We start from the raw sequence: 2,681 nt of genomic DNA, 5'->3' as shown, positions 1-2,681 counted from the left end.
TAAAAGTAATAAATATGTGTCATATATCTATGTACAATTAATAATTCATACTCCTAAAAATATTAATACATATCAAAGTATAAGTAATTAAATGTAATATAAGTAAATACAAATCTATATCATGATTACAATATAACAAGAGAATTATTTAAATTCCTTAGTATCGTACCAAGTAAAAGTTGTGCCCAGAGCACATACATCAGTTTCAACGAAAACTTCATTCTAGTTGAAACTCACGCATCACCATCCGCGTTCAGCTCTTACGGCCTATTTAAAGTCAAACTTGTATTTTCAATATAAAGAGTCTCATATAATTCCTTAATTGTACAATATAACAAGCTAAATACTTTAAATATAAAAATTTATTTAATAATATATTGGTTGCTTTCGCAACAGAATCAAAATGATCCAGATTAAAATGATCCTACGTTGTTTGATCAAATCTGAAATTTTATTAAATAAAATTCAATAAAACTTCAGATTTAATCATCACAGCGCAGGATCATTTTGATTCTGTCGCGAAAGCAGCCATTGATGTAATTATTTTAATCAAACAAATGACTCACATTTACAGCGTTACAAGCATCATTCGAAATTAATCCATTTTGTTTCAAGTGATTTAACAATCCTTGCAAATTTTTTACCTTTTTTTGTAAGCGATTGATTTTTTGCTTTGAAATTTTTTGGTTTCTTTTTGACTTAATAACATAATCATTAACGATTTTCCAGTTAGTTTTAGAAATAAAGTCTTCTCTACGTAAATCCCCTATGAATCGCGGAACACAATATCGTTTTACACTTATATTTGGCTCATCTACTTTCCTGAAATAATAGTATTTATCCATATACATACATCATTTGATATATTACAATACCACTTCTTACTTTATTCTAAAAAATAATATTTAACAACAAACCTTTTTAATGTTGATTTCTGAGTATTTTCTGTGGAATTAGTACTAAATTTTAAATCATTTAATTCAAATTCTCCAATATTTTCATTAAAATTAAAGTTATTTGCACCATTTTCTGCGTTTGGATTTCTAACAGTCAAGCATTTATTGCGTTGAACGACTTCATTTGTTGTAGTATCAGTATTACATGGTACATTACTTGAAACCGATGGCTGCATACAATCATTGCTGTTCATTGAAAATATATAAGTACAGTTATGCAATTAACTTTAAATAAAAATATTAGAAAAGTATAAAATTAATTTCTTAACAATTTTAAGTAATATTTGTAGATTACTGTTTTATTATTGAATTTGTTAATTGTAAATAAATATATATATATATATATACTTCATTAAATAGTAATTGAAAATTTTGAGTATTAAAATATTTAAAAGAAAAATATACCAGTTAGAAATAAATACAGATGGAACAGCTGTAGGTACTAAAAATCTTTTCATAATATGATTAATTTCTTTATAATAAAAATCTTCCTGCTCAAAATGTTTGCTACAAACTGTTGCATATTTATGAACTTTTCTACCTATATTTGTAAACCACTTGTTTTTGATTTCTTCTTTTTTGGGAATTCTAAAATATAATTATACTTTTATAATAGTTTTGTACTATCAAAAAAAAGTTTTTATCAAATTCAAAGCAAGCAGAAAAATATAATATTATATATAATATTAAACTGCTTATATTTATAAATCAATATTTGTCAAAATATTTGCCTATGGGAAGAAACATTCACAATAATACCAGCTTCTAACTTACAAACACAACAAGTTAACCAGTTTTCTTCTTCTTTTTCTTCTCGTGTTGACACTGAGCTGAACCTATAGCCGGTATTCATAGTCCGTTCTTATATTTAAGATCGTCTTAAGTTCATCTTTAGATATTGTATGTATTATTTTATTGGCTATGGATTATCTGAAGATGAACTAAAGACGATCTTAAATATAAAACCGGACTATGAATACCGGCCATGCAGCGATAGGCTGATGGCAGAGAACGAGATGTTAGCGCTTACATCTGTCGTGGTCATGGACGTAAAGTAAGACAGAGAAAAACGTATACGTAAGTAGCATATATATTTTTCTCTGCCTTATTTTACGTCTATGACTACGCAGACGTAAGCGCTAACATCTCGTTCTCTGCCATCAGCCTTAACCATTTTTCTACATCACGAACCGTCACCATAGGTTAGAACGTTTCCCCAGTTCTCCCTCTCTTTACATCCCCACCAACTCGCGTGTTAGAGAAAGACACAACGACTTACGCTATTGCTCTCTCTTTTTAGTTTCTGCTTCAGCTCCTCTCACGGAACGCGCAGTCTATTGTTATATGTCTATGGACTGCACCCTTACTGCTCAATCATGATTGGTCAATTTGCTTACTGACTACTTTTCACTGCTTACGTTTTTTGTGTGCCATGGCCTTAAGGCCGCCGTAACGAAGTGACGTCACACTTTTCCGTGCTCACGCAGCCCATAGTTGAATGGTGAGGCACCGTGAGTACTGTCATAAGCGCGGGCAATACAAACAATTGAACTATGGATCTGTTCTTTTTAACTGAACTGCTACACTGATAAGTTAGAAGGAGACAAATATATATATATATAATTTTTTTTTTCACTCTAACCAGCGATATATATGATCCCATACAGCACACAAAGATTGCATACACATTGAAGCAGTCTTTCACCGCAATATTGCAACGTTGCA

The 2,681-nt window shown here is 30.2% G+C and overlaps 1 protein-coding gene across 1 annotated transcript; it reads right to left on the bottom strand.

The window, feature by feature from the left end:
• LOC145971885 (uncharacterized) lies at positions 1–2,130 on the bottom strand. Its single transcript, XM_083099981.1, has 6 exons — positions 2,071–2,130; positions 1,731–1,792; positions 1,362–1,544; positions 918–1,142; positions 567–822; positions 1–267 (listed from the first exon to the last, which is right to left on the bottom strand). The coding sequence occupies exons 1-6, from the start codon at positions 2,128–2,130 to the stop codon at positions 241–243; spliced, it is 813 nt and encodes a 270-aa protein (XP_082956107.1). The 3' UTR covers positions 1–240.
• Positions 2,131–2,681: the final 551 nt, after the last annotated feature.

Source organism: Camponotus vicinus, unplaced genomic scaffold, assembly GCF_025532165.1.
Source record: "Camponotus vicinus isolate PSW18456_S1 unplaced genomic scaffold, iyCamVici1.0 SCAF_5, whole genome shotgun sequence".
Taxonomy (NCBI): Eukaryota; Metazoa; Arthropoda; class Insecta; order Hymenoptera; family Formicidae; genus Camponotus; species Camponotus vicinus.
Note: the sequence above shows the minus strand (reverse complement) of the source record. Positions and strands in the feature narration are given on the sequence as shown.